Consider the following 17,270-nt stretch of genomic DNA (forward strand, 5'->3'; position numbering starts at 1 on the left):
CGTTGTTCATCAATTTGCTCGAGCGGGCCCAGTAACGTCTCCATCATGAGACTTGTTGTTACTGTGTTTGGCATATCGAGTACCTCACAGGTAGCTTGCCAGGCTCTGCCGTGCGGGCGAGATACTCTCAGTAGCTTGCCGGGCTCTCCGAGAGGGGCGGAGGAATCGAACTCGAGTCGGCCATGTTGGCTGCATGCAAGGCAAACACCCTACCACCGTGCTATCACTCCAGCCCATACATATATATACATATATATATACATAAATACATATATATATATTCCTAGTGGTATCAGGGGGTCCTATGCAATGATGAAAGATTGATAAAAGATAAAACCTAGGTTGGCCACACACAAGGCAAGCACCCTACCCTCTGTACAATCACTCTGACCCCTAAAAGAAGGCATTTTAAAATTCCTCATCTCCTCCTTCAAAATTTCCAAAAGTGAGATACTGTCTGCTAACTTATACATTGTTAAGAGCTGAGAATGGTGTCTAAAATAATTATATGCATCTGTCAAGAACAAATCTTTTGAAATACAACTGGTAATATGAGTAATAAGGTCTCAAAATGCTAATTCTTAGAAATAAACCCAACACAGAATTACTTTGCAAATTTTCATGGAATTCTGTTTACAGCAAAAATTGGGAACCATCTTGTGCCACCTGCTTCACAGAATATCATTTTGGGTTTACTATAGGACTACTCCCAGCTCAGTGTTCAGAGTTCACACTGGAAATTGATTTGGGGCCCAAGGAATTGAAACCAGGGCCACTATTATGCAAGCAGTGCTGCTCTTCCATTGAGCAACACCAAAATGGGAGCTAAAGAGATAATGCAACAGGTAGGGGTCTTGCCTTCCAAATAGCCAACGTGGGTATGTCAGAACCCCTGAGCCCCAACAGTAGTGATCCATTAGCACAGAACCTGGAGTAAGCTCTGGGCATTGCTGATGTGGCTCAAAAACCAAAATAATAATAATAATTTAATAAAAATCTAAGATTTATGTGTAAGAGTGACCATGTCAAAAACACATTCCAGCATAAAGAGGAGGAGAAAAGAAGTTATGGAGTCAGAGACAATTCAAAGGGCTAAAGCACATGCTTTGCATGTATGAACTGAGGATACCACATTTGATAACACACATGATCCCCTGAACATTGCTGGGAACAATCCCCAAGCACTACAGGGTATCACCCAAAACAAACAAAAATTACAAACAAAAAATATGTAACATTTGCAAAATTTCTTCAGTTCTCTATCTTAGGGATATGAACTCTATCAGGATGAATGGAGAGGGAGCAGCCAAAATAAAACCAGCTGGCGAAAAAACGAAGCAGACAAGGTAGTGATGTATCCTAGGAACTGAGTATGTCCCAAGAGAGAACAAGTGACCATACTTCTAAGAGACAGTGTACGTATTTAGAAGAATCTTTCAGTCACCAGTGGAATACTGAGGTACAAACTAGATTAAGTTCAAATACTTGAGAAATTAGGGATGCACACTTAAGTTTCTCTGCGGAATCATGGGATTGTGGAAAGGAAACAGGAACCAAGATTAAGGGATTTTTTCCTTTTTTCTTTTTTATTAGTGAAACACCATGAGGCACAGTGGTAGATGTACATATTTTTGTGTTTGTGTTTCAGTTATACAATGATCAAGTACCCATGATTAAGGGATTTTTGTGTATATTCCAGACTACAGTGGTTGGGCCAGAGAGAGAGTACAATAATTAAGGTGCTTGCCACAGTTTAGGCAACCACAGCATCATATACCACCATCAGCAGTAATCCCCGAGTGCAGAACCAGAATTTAGCTCCAGGAACAGCCAGGAGTGGCCCAAACCCAAAACAAAACAACGAATATAAGACTTAAAAAAAAAAAAAAGCAGAATATATTTAGGAATCTGGGTCTATGGTGTTCTAGATAGGATGGAATGTCTCATTTATTATATAAAAAAAAAGGTATAGCAAGGCTGGAAAGATAGCACAGGGGGTAGGGCATTTGCCTTGCAGGAGGCCGACCCAGGTTCGATTCCTCCGTCCCAATCGGAGTGCCCAGCAAGCTACCAAGAGTATCCCACCAGCATGGCAGAGCCTGGCAAGCTCCCCATGTAGTATTGGATATGCCAAATCTATTATAGCAATGAGATTTAAAAACAAAACAGTAAAAGCTGCAACATGTGGTGGCAGGTACCTAAATCCAATGAAACAAAACAAAACAAAAAAAAGCACTAGAGGTCTAAACTATGCTAGATTGACAATTCCCCCTAAGTGTCCAGAGCTTTAGAGGCAGACATTTGGGAATACGTGATAGCTATGGCAAAATCTAAGAGCAAAGATTAACATTAAGACAAGAGGAGGGGCTGGAGTGAGAGCACAGCAACTAGGGCACTTGCCTTGCACGCGGCCGACCCGGGTTCAATTCGCAGCATCTCATGTGGTCCCCCAAGCACCAACAGAAGTAATTCCTGAGTGCAGAGTCAGGAGTAACCTCTGAGCATCACTGGGTGTGACCCAAAAAGCAAAAAAAAAGAAAAAAAAAGAAAAAAAAAGAAAAGGAGAGGGAATTCAGAGTGCTTTTGAAAACTAATAGGGGGCGGGGTATGGTGCCGCCCAATCTGTACCTGTGAGGCAGTTGCATCAGCAGCCTAATGGTGCCTTCAGAATTCCAGATACCCCAAAATTGCTGCTGTGCCTTTGGCCAGACCCCAAAAATTTGGGGCAAAGTTTACCAAGAAAGTAAATGACCAAAAGTTAGGTATGTGGGAAACACACCCACAAACCACCTCCGGCTCAGCTATATAATTGGAGGCATGGCCTCTCTGGTTCCTGATTGAACTGCTTAATGGCCATGATCCCTGAGACTCAGAAACAAATCTCAAAACCCAGCGGCTCTTGGCAGAAATGCATCCGGTCCCTGCACTAGGTTGCTGGTGCTGGGCCAACCGAGGTGGGAATAGGTTTCGTGCCGTGGCCTGTTCCCCAGCGGCCCAGTGGCCACCATCCTTCAGAGGCCACTGGACAGTCAGGTTTGGGCCCCCAGTGACGAGACACGCAGGGCCTCATGTGATGGGGGTGGAGCCGGGCCTGTCCTCCCCACCCCAACAAGACCCCAAGTCATCGCCCATGAACGGCCTCTCTGGCTCCTGATCAAGCTGCTTAATGGCATGATCCCAAGGACTCGAAACCCAGTGGCTTTTGGCAGAAATGCGTCCAGACCCCACATTACGTTACTGTCACAGGACCACCCCAGGGAGGAAAGGGTGTCGTCCCTCCGCTTGCTCCCCCCTTGGCTGCTCGGTGGCCGTCATCCTCCAGAGGCCATTGGACAGTCAGGCCTGGGTCTGCAGTGACAAGACATTTTGGACCTCATGGGATGAGGGAGGAGCTGGTCCTGTCCTCCCTACCCCAACGAGACCCCAAATCATCGCCCATGAACGGCCTCTCTGGCTCCTGATCAAGCTGCTTAATGGCCATGATCCCAGAGACTCAGAAACAAATCTCAAAACCCAGCGGCTTTTGGTAGAAATGCGTCCGGACCCCGCAGTAGGTTACTGTTGCCGGGCCACCCCAGCGGGGGGGGGGAGGGTGTTTTCCCTCCGCCTGCTCCCCCTTGGCGGCTCAGTGGCCATCATCCTCCACAGGCAATTGGACAGCAGTGACAAGACATTTTGGGCCTCACGGGATGGGGGAGGAGCCGGGCCTGTCCTCCCCACCCCAATGAGACCCCCAAGTCATCACCCACAAACGGCCTCTCTGGCTCCTGATCAAGCTGCTTAACAGCCACGATTCCAGAGACTCAGAAACAAATCTAGAAGCCCAGAGGCTTTCGGCAGAAATCCCTCCAGATTTAAGTGTTAAAATTTCAGAATTTCAAAATCATATGGCCCTACTATGTTATTCATAACCAGCAATAGAACACAAATTGTCTACTGTTGCCTTGTCAGCAGATCTTAGTGTTGGGGTAAATCTCAAATGGTGGGTCTGGTGTCGAAATATTGAATGTGTTCAAAGTAGAGAGAGAGTAATGTGGAAATCATCTGCCCCACAGGTAGGGGGAGGGAGTGGGATCGGAGTATACTGGGGTTTTTGGTGGTGGAGAACGGGCACTGGTGAAGGTACGGGTGTTTCATTGTATGACCGAGACTTAGACCCGAAAGCTTTGTAACTGCTCTCATGGTGATTCAGTAAATAAAATTATTAAAAAAAAATCTAATAGGGGGGAAGAACTTGGCTATCAGAAGTGATATGCCTGTCACTAGGACATGGCCAGTCAGAAAATTGGTCAGTCACTACTTTATATCAGAACACAACAGTTTTAATTCACTTTAAGACTTCAGAAACCAGAGCAATAGTACTGGTAGGATGTATGGCTGACCCGGTTTTAATCCCAGCATTCCATATAGTAGCCCTCACCCCCAAACTCTACCAGGATTAATTCCTGAATGCAGCGCCAGGAGTAGCCCCTGAGCATTGCCAGGTGTGGTCCAAAAAAAAATTTTTTAAAAACCCACTTCAAACATAAAAAGCAGAGTACTTGATGCCCATTGCCATGTTTCCAATAGAACTGAAACAGGAGGTTAAACACGATGCCTGGCCACATTTAATTTTAAGCTTTCATTCTGATTCTTTGCAAGGATACATCTTGGAATGAAATCTGTTTAAGATCAACTACTGGGCCAGAGCAATAGTATATCGGGTAGGGCGTCTGCCTTGCATGCGGCAGACCTGGGTTCGATTCCGGGCATTCCATATGGTTCCCAGAGCACCGCCAGGAATAATTCCTGAGTGCAGAGCCAAGAATAACCCTTGAGCATCGCCGGGTGTGACCCAAAAACCAAAAGAAAAAAAAGAAAAGATCAAGTATTAGCTTCAATCTAATTTGCTGATGCTAGAACATGTACAGGGTTGCCATGCATGGGGGTTGCACAAAGTCCAGCAACTACAGAGCCAGGAAAATCTCCTAAGCTCCACTTGGTGACCCAAACCACCCCCCACTCCCAATTTAATTCCTTAACCAAGAACCTGTATCTTCATTTAATTTTCAGAGGAATTTTAGGCCACATCTCACACTTCTCTCAGGCTAATCCTGGCTCTGTGCTAAAAGAACAAGGAGTGCAGGGAATTGACTTTTTTTTTTCAAATGTTTATTTTTGATCAGAAGGATTATCTATGTTGGTATTTTTTCTTTTTGGGTCACACCCAGCGATGCACATGGGGTTACTCCTGGCTCATGCATTCAGGAATTACTACTGGCGGTGCTCAGGGGACCTTTTGGAATACTGGGAATCAAATCCGGGTCAGCCAAGTGCAAGGCAAATGCCCTACCAGCTATACTATCACTCCAGCCCCGACTTAACTCTTACACTAGCCCCTGAACCCTCATTATGACAAATAACTTCCCTCAATTACATAGTTTGCAAAATGAAACTTTATTATCTAGGGATGTTAGCACGTAGAGTCCTAACTGTGCAGACGACCAACCTGGGTTAAATCCCCAGAATCCCATAAGGTCCCCCAACACTGCCAGGAGTGATTCCCTGAGCACAGAACCAGGAATAAATTCTGAACACTGCTGGGTGTAGCTCCAAATCAAAAAAAAAAAAACAACCCTTTATTTTCGAGTCTTTATTTATCTTAAGTCTCCAATATTTGGAGGGAAAAATACAGTCAGTCATACTCAGAACTGTGATCCCTTGCGGAACCACATGCCATGCAAGAAATGAAAACAGGGTTGGCCATACGCATGGCTAGCACCTTATCTCCTGTACTAGCTCTCCAGCACCTATCATTGTGTGTATGTGTTGCAGGGAGGGGGGGTTTGGCACATGACATACTTCAATGTTTTCTGAATTCTACTTAGTAAAAAAGTTGACTACTCTTTGTTTTTTATCTTTATATATGTTGCAATGCTTGGGGCCTTTGTTGTACTGAGATCAAACTTTTCTGAAGTGGAACTCCCACCTCCAAGTGCTCAGGTCAATTCAATGCTAGGGCCCTAAGATAGCAAGAACCAAAAAGGCCAAACTGCAGGAAACTGGGTGGGAGAAGCTGGAGCTCAAACTCAGATACTTGTGCATGCAAAGTACTGAGCTATATCCCTATTTAGAACTATTTTCGTTATTTTGATTTAAGGTAACAACTGGCAGTGCTAAGGGGTTGTTCAGGGCTCTGCACTCAGGGATCACTTCTGGCAGTGCTCAAGGGACCTTATGTGATGACAGGGATAGAACCCAGGTTGGCCACTAAAAAGGCAAATGCCCTATCCCCTGCACTGTGGCTCCAGCCCTTAGAACTATTTTAAAATTTGAACAAATATACTGCGTCAACAAAAATTTACTAAAATCATTTCACATACAGGAACTCTAATAAATACATTCCTCATAGGTTATCAACATAAACTAGATCTATTTAATGACTTCTTGCAATCACAATTTTGTTCTGTTTTGAGGGGGCTACCCTGGACAGTTGTTAGGGCCTACTTGTAGTTCTGCATTCAGGGATCACTACTGACAGTACTCAAGGGACCTTATGGAGTGCCAGGGATCAAACCTGGTCTCCACATGCAAGGCAAGTACCTGCAGGGTATCTCTCCAGTCCCAATCACAATGCTTTGTAATCTAAAATTTCCATTGATTATTGGCAGACACTGGCTACTGTGTGAAATGACAATGTGGTACTAAAAGAGGTATTTGAGGCTTTTTCCGTGGCTTTTTTTTTTTTTTTTTGCTTTTTGGGTCCCATCCGGCGATGCACAGGGATTACTCCTGGCTCTGCACTCAGGAGTTACTCCTGGCGGTGCTCAGGGGACCATATGGGATGCTTGGAATCGAACCTAGGTTGGTCCCGTGCAAGGCAAACGCCCTACCCGCTGTGCTATCTCTCCAGCCCCGAAGCTTTTTCCATTTTGGAGAAGCCATGTTCTCACCTGAATATATATTTCTCTCTCTCCTCACAGTTCTCTAACTAAATGTGTTTAAAAATAAAAACTGTTAGGGCTGGAGCAAGGCTTACTCCTGGTTCTCACTCAGGGATCATTTCTGGCAGGGCTCAGTGGAACCATGTAGGATGCTGGGGATCAAACCTGGATTGACGGTGTGTAAGGAGGAAGCACCCCACCACCCACCTGTTTTTTTGATTCTTAAAGCTTGACTATTCATAAAACTAAATGGGTTTAAAAACAGGTTAATTCTATTGTTTGTTTTTGTTTTTGCTTTTTGGGTCACACCTGACTATGCATAGGGTTACTCCTGGCTCATGTGCTCAGGAATTACTCCTGGCGGTGCTCAGGGGACAATATGGGATGCTGGGAATCGAACTTGGGTCAGCCTTGAGCACAGCAAATGCCCTACTGGCTGTGCTATCGCTCCAGCAAGAGTATAGTTTTAACTGTTAGAGAAACTGAGATTCAAATGTTGGTATCCCTATTGCACTGGGTTCCACATTCACTGCTTTTACCCCAAGACAGAGCAGAGTACTGGCAGGTAGGCATTAACAAGAGCCGTGGTAGATCTGACGGGATCAGATACCAGAGTTGCCAAGACTGCTCAGTGCATGTGACAGGTGGTAACGTATGTTCAGTGGTGGCAATCCTCTGAAGTATGTCCAGAGAAAACAAATCTAAGACTACAGATCTTTCAGTGAGTTGTTCTGAACATTAAAAATAATGGAATCAATATCAACAGTCTATAGGAAATGAGGCGAATAGAGGTTAGGGATGTGGCTCAGCCGTAGGTTTCGTATGTGTGTGGTCCTGAGTTCCATGCCAAACACCAACAATCCCCCCCCCCAAAAAAAAAGTGAATGTCTTTAAGCGGTTTTCTTTTTTGACAGTTGATGAGTTCATATCTTAGTGATACTTATCAATGATCTCTTTTGAAGAATTAGTCCTAATGCATATTCTGCAAGAACAACTAAAATATATTTGGCAGTGGCAGTCGGATAGACATACCCAGCGGCACTCAGAGCTTACTCTTGACTCTGCACTCAGGGGTTATTCCTGGAGGGGCGTGAGGAACCATATGGGATGCCAGGGATCAAACCCAGGTTGGCCGCATGCAAAGCAAATGTATTTCTTTAGACTAAACAACTTAATGGATAATTTTGTCTACTAATCTACCTAGCATATAAAATGAAGTAAATACTTCTATATATATATATACAACAATAAAAAAAGGGGGGGGGGAGTGGGCACAACATCTTTTAACAATTCAGGAACTAGTTCATGTTTAAAAAATCTAAAAGTTGCTGGCAACAGAGAGATAGTACAACAGTAGGGTGCTTGCCTTGAATGTGGCAGATCCAGGTTAGAATGCAGGCACCCTGAATGGTTCCCTGAGACCTGCCAAGAATGATCCCTGAGGGCAAAGACAGGAGTAAGCCTTGAGTACAACTGGGCATGTACCAAAAAAAGAAGGAAAAGAATTATGTAAAGTCAGGCCAGGGGGTGCTGAAGAGAAAGCACAGCGGATAGGGCGTTTGTCTTGCACGCGGCCGACCCAGGTTCGATTCCCAGCATCCCATATGGTCCCCTGAGCACCGAGCCAGGAGTAACCCCTGTGCAACTCCAAGTGTGACCCAAAAAGAAAAAAAAAAAAGTCAGGCCAGAGAGATACTATAGTAGGGACGGTGCTTGCCTTGCATGTGGACAGCCTGAGTTTGGTCCCTGGCACCACATGTAGTCACCTAGACTTAATGCCTGGACATAGAGCCAGGAATGGAAAAAAAAATCCAATCCTCCCACTCCAAAAAAATAAATTCTAAAAGTTGTTAACCAACTTACATGTGATATGCCAGAGCATTTTTTTTTTTGGCTTTTTGGGTCTTACCCGGCAATGCACAAGGGTTACTCCTGGTTTTGCACTCAGGAATTATTCCTGGCGATGCTGAGGGGACCATATGAAATGCTGGGAATCTAACCCGGGTTGGCAATGTGTAAGGCAAATTTCCTACCCACTGTACTATCACTCCAGCCCCCTGAGAGTATCTTTAATCCAAACATGGCGTGAAGAGTTTTATTCATTTTTGTTTATAAAAATTGTCTCTTTCTGGTTATTTTTAGATTAATCTTAATTCGGACTTCACAAGTCAAGTGAACTGTCAATTATATGTCAAAGGGGCTAGAGTGTTAGCACAGCAGGTACCGCCAGGAGTAATTTTTGGATCCCTGCGTGTGACCCCCCCCAAAGAAGTTGAAGATATGAGATTTCAAATGCAATAAATATCAGGTCGAACACAATAACACAATCATGTTTCAGAAAACTGTCAGTTTGCAAGAATCTTTGGGCTGTATAATGCATGCAGCAGTAATAGTTTCTAGGTTGTGGCCTGGGAGAGCAAAGGCTGAGCATTTTGCATGCATGCAGAAGAACCAGGTTGATCCAAATAGGACCACAAGATGTGGTAGAAATGACAAAACTAATTTGGGAATACTTGTATCTTGTTCCAGGAATACTCACATATTAATTTTATTATCTCTCCTGAACCTTTTCCTCAATTTCACAGTTAATAAAATGCTGAAATGTACAACCCCCTTCCCCCCCAAATATCACCTAACATCAAATCTTGAAGTTTTTTGGTGAAAATAGAATTCATAGAATTCCTTAGAAAAAGCTGAGATTGAGAGGCAGGGGTAAGAAAGCTGGGTAAATAAGCCTTTTTTTTTTTAAAAAAAAATAAGGCTATTTTACAAAATACATATTCTGTAACTATGTTTATTGGATTCAAAGTTATTTTATGCCAAAGGGAGAAAGAAACTAGACCAGTTTCCATCTAAAGTTTTTCACCTTTTTCCAACTGTTCACCACATCTAGCATTTGTGTATGTATCTATAATATCACTGTCAAAATGATTGGGGCTGGAGAGACATTACAGTGTGTAGGGTGACTGCCTTGCACACAGGTGACCCGGGTTTGATCCCCAGCATTCCATATGGTCCCCAGAGCACCACCAGGAGTGATTCTTGAGTGCAGTCAGGAGTAACCCTGATCACCAGGAGTGATTCCCACACGCCACCCACCAACTTTATTAGTCATTGAAAGCACATAAAACTTATCAAGAAAAAAACAACTTATCGAGAGAGGGAAAGAACACCCAGAATATTGGAGTTATCACTGGTCATCATTGTGGGGCATTTATGCTCATACTATTCTTTCAAATAGGCTGTACTTATGGTTCATTAGGATAAAATACTAATGAATACTGCTTTAAGTGTAATATTCAGAATACCATTATCAACAAAAAGTACAACCCCCTTCCCCTGCAGCTTAACTAAATGAGTCTGCAATCCAGTAAGATCCTTCAGGTGACAGCATATTCAAGTTTGAAGGTCAACTACAAATAGTTTACTTTTCCTGCTATAAATAGATGTGCTTTAAATTATTTTAATCACGGTCCTCCCGTTGTTCATCGATTTGCTTGAGCGGGCCTAGTAACATCTCCATCATGAGACCTGTTGTTACTGTGTTTGGCATATTGAATGTGTCACGGGGAGCTTGCCAGGCTCTGCCGTGCGGGCGAGATACTCTCGGTAGCTTGCCGGGTCCCCCGAGCACCGCCAGGAGCAATTCCTGAGTGCATGAGCCAGGAGTAACCCCTGAGCATTGCTGGGTGTGACCCAAAAAGCAAAAGAAAAAAAAGAAAAAAAATTTTAATATAGGAAGAAATTAGGAAAGAATGTTTGGTTTTCTTTTGGGGGGTAGGGGTGGGAAGGAGGCCCACTCAGTGATACTAAAGCCTTATTCCAGGCGCAGATCTCAGGGATCACTCCAGGCAGTACTAAGGAAACCATTTGGTTTTCTAAATATCATATCAAGAATTAATTTCAAACTTCCATATAATTTCATAAAAATGTAAATGAGCAGTGAATTACTAAAGTTTCCAATGAAATTAACCTATAGGTAAACTGGTAAAGATACCCAGAAAGCTCCAGCAATTGGCGTTTGCCTTGCACGTGGCCGATCCAGGTTCAATTTCTGTCCCTCTTGGAAAGCCCGGCATATCCGATATGCCAAAAACAGTAACAAGTCTCTGAATGAAGAGATTTCTGGTGCCCACTTGGCAAATCAATAAACAGGAGGACAGTGCTACATTTTTGTGGGAGGGGAGTTGGGAGGTTGAGCCACACCTACCGTGTTTAGGGCTTACTCCTGACTTTGTTCTCAAGGTTCACTCCTGGAGGGCTCAGGGGACCATTTAGGGGACCATTTAGGCCATTTAAGGACTGAACCTGGGCTGGCCAATTGTAAGGCAAGCGCTTTACTTGCTGTACTATCTCTCCAGGCCCAATTTAATAAAACTTTATTGTGAATCCCCGAATTTGAAAACCTTCCAAAGTTCAATGAACCACAGAATAACCTAATCTCAACTAATATCAAAACTATGAAGTTCTTTATGCCACTAAAAACATTGTTGTTTGGGTGCAGAAATATTTGTGGTTTATATTTTTTAATTTCTCGCAGTTTGGGGGCCACTCCCAGTAGTGCTCTAAAGACTAAACCGGGGTCAGTCCCATGCAAGACAAATATGCCTTAACCTCTATACTATCTCTCCAGCTCTTACTACAGAAATATTAATGCATAAATTTGGAATCTCACTGGAGATATTATGCATTACATGGATATGCGCAGTAAAAACCAAAGGAAGGAAAATACAATCTACCTGATTTATCTTCCTGGTAATGCAATCAGAGAGACAGTCCAACAATGTTCTCTATGCAGGAGGCCAGGTTCTATCCCCAGGACCAGTCCCTCCGCACTGACAGGGGCAACCCCTGAGCACCTCTGGAAGTTGCCCAAAAGGTCAAACACTGGTAACAAAGCTTGAACAAACTTCATGCTAACTAACACCTATAAATCAGGAACAACCTAGTATGGGTCAGAGAGCTAGAATGGGGGGTAGGGTTTTTAGGCCATACCCAAGGATGCTTAGCAATGACCCCAGATATTTTAGGGATCATAGGAAGTGCTGGTATTAGAACCAGATTACCTGGTCGCATACCCTTCTCACCCTCTACAGCCCTGAATGAATTTTAAATGCAAAGTGGCATATGACTGACATTTTCCCTAAAGAAACCAGAACACTAAAAAGGCGTATCTCCATAGATGCATAGATTATCCACATTAATGTAAGTGATCTCTGAGCTTTATTTACTAATATTTATAAAAATCATTAAAAAACTGTCTTATATTTTCATGTTATGTTTTCTAGTATGCACCACAATTACAACATGATGCCATTTATTGAACAAAACTCTGAAAGAATGAGTCCCCAAGATCAAATATATACATTTTTTAATATTTGAAATATTTACATAATGGAACCATGTCATGGCCCAGTATTAAGAACAGTGTCTTCAAATGTCCTCTTCAGATGTTAAAAAAAAAAAAATCTAGTAACTCAAGCTCTATTATGCTTTTGTAAAACCCCTTCACACTTTCTTTCATTGAAATAAATATACCAGACATGGGAGTAGCTGCACCTAATTTATGTTAAAAACTGTTTAAATCTTTTTACATTTTACATTTTCAGGTAACCTCAGTCCTTGGAGAAGTTCTGATCTACAATAAAGAAAGCCCCAGTATGTCTTAAGTACACCATCAGTATATTTCTAAACCTTGATGAGAGGTAAACAAAATGTCAGTACGTATACTCACACAAGGTATGCTTTACAAAGCAAAAATTAAAACAAAAACTTAGTGATAGCTGCCCTAACAGTTTACTTTATCCTTAGAAATAAGACGCAACTGGCCATGCTGGACTCTGCGATTCCTCTTTGAATGACCTCCTGAATTTTGTTAAACTTCGCTAGTTTTTAAATCTAATTTTGTTGTTTTAAGATTTTTCCCCATCACTCCATTCTGTGAATTAAGACTTTTTTAAAAAAAGAAAAAACAAAACAAAAAAGTACACCAAAATAAAACTTAGGACCAGTTAGTGCAAAATTACATTAAATAAAGCTCTCCAGAATTTAAGGGTCTGCCTCATTTCTAAACAATGAAAGGTGGATGGGGTTTGGGAATAAGGAAGGAGGCAAACCACCATGATTCATATCTTCTTCAAAGGACATAGCAGGCTATAGGAAAACCCCATCACATTTAGCAGACTGTTGCTTGCCAATAGAGAGTATTATGCTCTGGGAAAATAATAATCTAATTATCTCAGACATTTGAGTTGGCACAATACTTTGTTTTCTTTATGATCCTATTTTTCAATTTAAAAACATAAAAGGGAGCCCTACAAATCAAATTAGGAAAAATAAGACTTTTATACATACATCCACACAAACACATTCGTACAGAGATACAGTAGAGATGGATTGTCTGCTAACTTGCACACCCCCTTTTAAATTCCTAGCCTTGAATAGGGTTTACCATTTCTGATCACGGGGAAATGGGTAAAGATGTGACTGGTATTATTTGAATTAAGATCATTGCGATTGGTTCTCATACAGTACAGTTCAATATTAAGTGCAATTCTGCAAAATAATTGGGGAGTCATTTTAATATTTACAAGGAACAAATCAGCAGAACAAGATTATATCAGATAGGCTGTATACAGTAGCTGTGGCTTATAAAACATTACCAGTAATTTGTACCTGGCGAGTATAAAGAGAACCAACATAGGATCGGATGACTTTACAACCAAGGGAGTACACAGGGCATCAACAAATTAGAGGACAAAAAAAATTCACATTTTCTACATTAAAAAAAATTACAGATGTCACAACTGTCTTTGAAGACAAAAAAATTCAAAGTCCATTGAAGAATGGAAAAGAAGAAATCTGAAATGGAACACTAAATGTAAAAAGTTTTACTTCACAAGACCAATTTTCTTGGCTTCTGTTTCATATATCAATAATCTCCACATTTTGACTATAAAAACTTCTGCTTCTTCATCAAGTACCTAGGGAGAAAAACGAAAAACAGTATAAGAGATCTAAGATAACAAGTACCTTCTAACAATAGTCACTGATATAAAAACTACTAATAAAGAAAATATGGGTTGTGTGAAAATTAAACAGTAGCTTATGAAAGTAATAACACAGCATTTAAATATGCCTGGAAAAAAATATTTCCTAGAAAAAGGTAATGACTGTTGCAAAGAACAAATTTATTTAGGCAGACCCACAGAATAATTACAATAACATTATCTCACAATCTCATGACCTATTGAGCAATACACAAAGATTAAATGAGGATATTTATAAAGCATTTACTACAGTATCTGGGACACAGTAAACAGAGTAAGCAAACAGTATTTCAAGTTCTGACAAAAAGTCCCCCCCCCTCCAATCTTGTTAAATTAAGGTCAAATCATCTCTCTACTTTAAGTTAGATGAAACATGTTTCCGCCTCATCTACTGTATTCATCCCACACATACTTAAGATCCAGGCTGTCACTGTTTAATGACAAAATGGATAGCCTAAAGTTCCTGACTTCTGAAGAGACACTTCAGGCTGGGTACAAGAATCAGATCTATTGTTAGAATAACAATAGAGTGTGTTCAAATCCCACTCCTATTTTGAACTATTTACATGCTGGGTTGGGTTTCTTAATGACACCTGTAAAACGGAGAAATAAGTAGATATATCATACTAGAGAATCCTACTATGTGGAGTCAATGTATGCCAAAGACTTGAAAAGTGCCTAGTTCATAAGTGATTTTAAGACTACAAAGAGTCAGAAATTTTAATTTCTTTGATAAATTCCTTAATTTCTCCTGGCTCTGTGCTCAAGGTTCTCTTCTGAGAATCGTATGTGGTGCTGGGCATGGATTCTGAGTCAGGAGCATGCAAGGTAAGCCTGATATACTCTCTCCAGCCCCCTCCCTGACTCATCTTACCAGTGTCCTTTGAAACATTATCCCTCTTTACACTAACAATTTAGTCTTTACATCTTTTTACCTAATGTTTACTAAAGAAATGTTCTGGCGGCCAGTCAATTGTATGTGGTAATGCAGGTACTATCCCTAGTACCACACAGCTTTCACCAAGCACCAATGAGACCACCCTCTACAACAGGCAAAAACAGAATTTTGGGGGCTGAGGATGTAATTGTAGAGTAGTAACACACTTGCCTTAAATGTGAAGACCTGAACTTGATCCCCAGAACTCACCCCTTCCCCAACCCACACAAAAAAATATGGGACCTCCTATAGATCATGAAACTCCAGAAAGTTCAAATTCAGAATTTCCTCAACAGAAGGGAAAAAGCAGGATACCCAGTATTTCTATCTTTATATACATAATCTGCATTTAAGTTTGCAAGATTGCATTGTATCATCCTTTTACTCCAGTAATAGCCATCTAGCAAATGTTTAGTTTTCAACCATATTAAATGAGCACTCTAATAGCTGGTTTCAATGATTTCTATCCAACTGCAGTGTCAACATCCAGAAATTAAAATTTCCTGTGCATGACCCAGGCTTAAAAATCAACTGATACCCAATGGTACTCAAAAAAAAAAACAAAAAAAGACATTTAGTTTTGTCCCAGAAACACTCTTTCATGGTCAGAATTAGTATTTTATACTTTGCCATTATTTGAACTAATCCAAGCTTTCATTCTTTAAAAATCTACTCACTCAGGAGTCAGAATAGTATAGTATGTAGGGCATTTGCCTTTCACCCAGCCAACCGAGGTTCAATGTCTGCACCTTATATGCTACTCTGAGCCCACCAGGAGTAATTCCTAAGTGCAGAGCCAGGAATTGAAGTACAGACCAAAATAAAAAAATCAATTTGCTAAATAAAAGCCTATTCACCACTATAATCTTATTTCCAGAAGATTCACTCAAACATATCCCACACAATTTCCTTGGCTTATATGAAACAACAGTACTGTTCTGATACTACTTTCTACTATTCCTAGTTTACCATTCATACACATAACCATCACATACTCTCATCAATTATTATTTGCCCCTTTTGCACAAAATCATAGCATTTAAGGGGGGAGAGGCTGGAACAATAGTACAGCGAGTAGGGTGCTTGCCTTGCATATGGCTGCCCTGAGTTTAATCACTGGAATTCCATATGGTCTAGTGAGCTCCACCAAGGAGTGAACCCTGAGCACAAAAGCCATGAACAAGCACAGAACACTGCCCCGTGTGCCCCAAAACCAAACAACCAACCACAAAGAACAATCACTGAATCGATTCTAACACCATAATTAAATGGAACTGAGGATCTGATGTTTAACTGCTAACCCAGAACGCATACACAACAAAACAGATAAATATTTCTTCATATCTCCTTAACCTGTTTTACCTGTGATGCTTCCACATATTCCTAACTGCCTTTAATACATCAGAAATACTGTCTCCTCTGCTTCCACTCTATTAGCACATGTATTGCATAGTTTAAGATGATATATTCTTCATCTTATACTACAGAGACTGGCACACATCCAATAGAATAAGAGCAACCAGTGCTGCTGCGATTGTGCTGAGAAAGGGATTCTTCTTCACTGCTGGCAGAAATGCCAACTGGTCCAGCCTTTTTTGAAAACAATATGGACATTACTCAAAAAAACTAGAAATTGAACTCCCATTTAACTCAGCAATACCACTTCTGGGAAATAAACCCTAGGGGCCCAAGACACACACCAGAAATGTCATTTGCACTTCAATGTCCATTGCAGCACTATTTACAATAGCCAGAATTCAGAAACAACCCAAGTGCCCAAGAACAAAAGACTGGACAAAGAAAATACGGTACACCTACACAACAGAATACTATGCAGCTGTTAGGGAAGAATGAAGTCATGAAATTTCCTCATAAATTGACTGGCAGGGACAGTATCACGTTGAGTGAAATGAATCAGAAACACAGTGGCAGGTATAAAATGATTGCATTCATTTGTGGGATATCATATATACAGTCACTGTCATTGTCACTGTCATCCCGTTGTTCGGCAATTTATTCGAGCGGGCGCCAGTAACGTCTCCACTGAGGTTTAACAGCCTTTCCTTACTTGTCTTTTCCCAACAATTGGAGGCTCTTTCAGGTAAAGGGAATGAGACCTGTTGTCGTTACTGGTTTTGGCATATCGAATACGCCACAGGGAGTTTGCCAGGCTCTGCCCGTGTGGGCAGGATACTCTTGGTAGTTTGTCAGGCTCTCCGAGAGGCATATATTTATATATTTCTATGATTTGTTGCCTGTCTGAACCCCATCAAATATGGTGTGGCAATTATGAAAAATGGTGTGTCCTATAATGTGTCTCATGGCCGAGCGGTCCAGAAAGCGGCCTGGAGCATGGCGGCG

General features: G+C 41.6%; 1 protein-coding gene across 2 annotated transcripts in view; it reads right to left on the minus strand.

The window, feature by feature from the left end:
* Window positions 1-12,896: 12,896 nt before the first annotated feature.
* Window positions 12,897-17,270, minus strand: part of RBM25 (RNA binding motif protein 25) — a 52,396-nt gene continuing 48,022 nt past the window's right edge. For both annotated transcript variants that reach the window (XM_056133795.1, XM_056133794.1), the window contains one exon: window positions 12,897-13,906. In XM_056133795.1, the coding sequence (XP_055989770.1) occupies window positions 13,814-13,906 (93 nt within the window). In that variant the 3' untranslated portion in view covers window positions 12,897-13,813. The remainder of the gene's footprint in view (window positions 13,907-17,270) is intronic.

This window comes from Sorex fumeus, unplaced genomic scaffold, assembly GCF_029834395.1.
Source record: "Sorex fumeus unplaced genomic scaffold, SorFum_2.1 ptg000098l, whole genome shotgun sequence".
In the NCBI taxonomy this organism is placed as follows: Eukaryota; Metazoa; Chordata; class Mammalia; order Eulipotyphla; family Soricidae; genus Sorex; species Sorex fumeus.